Below are 477 nucleotides of genomic sequence, written 5' to 3'. Positions count from 1 at the left end.
CGTGCGTGCGTGCGTGCGTGCGTGCGTGCGTGCGTGCGTGCGTGCGTGCGTGTGTGTAATTCATTTTTCTGCACATAAATGAACAATTCAAGAAGACGTTTCTGTCCGTCGAAGTTTTTAACTGTGTTTTAATGTAGAGTTTCAAAGTGGAGAAGTCATGCACACAGAAAATCTTAATGTGTCGGCGAATGCTTCGACATTGGCTCAGACGAATTCTGTCTGAGAGAAGCTGGTGTTTCTGTGTGTAACTATAAGAACCTGAAGCTGACCCAGAGCACGGCTCCTCAGTAAAAGTCTTTCCTGTTTAAATAAAGTTTAAGAAACTCATTGATTATTTGGCCTCACTGTAGGTGATCAGAGAGGTGATCAACGTCCACTCGGACGAGCTCGCCAGACAGTGGAGAGAGGACGAGGACGAGTCGACACGATCTGAACACTCCTCCCACAGGTACAAGAAACGCTATGACCTCTGACCCC

The 477-nt window shown here is 47.4% G+C and overlaps 1 protein-coding gene across 1 annotated transcript in view; it reads left to right on the top strand.

The window, feature by feature from the left end:
- The window catches only part of LOC111644722 (U11/U12 small nuclear ribonucleoprotein 48 kDa protein-like), a 5,850-nt gene extending 5,377 nt beyond the window's left edge, over positions 1-473 (top strand). The window contains exon 6 of the mRNA XM_087170270.1: positions 351-473. Within this exon, the coding sequence (XP_087026396.1) occupies positions 351-473 (123 nt within the window). The remainder of the gene's footprint in view (positions 1-350) is intronic.
- Positions 474-477: the final 4 nt, after the last annotated feature.

The sequence above is a fragment of the Seriola lalandi genome, unplaced genomic scaffold (assembly GCF_002814215.2).
Source record: "Seriola lalandi dorsalis isolate HSWRI2012SDOR001 ecotype SW California unplaced genomic scaffold, Sedor1 jcf7180002054941, whole genome shotgun sequence".
Taxonomy (NCBI): Eukaryota; Metazoa; Chordata; class Actinopteri; order Carangiformes; family Carangidae; genus Seriola; species Seriola lalandi.
This window is presented reverse-complemented; position numbering and strand designations above follow the sequence as displayed.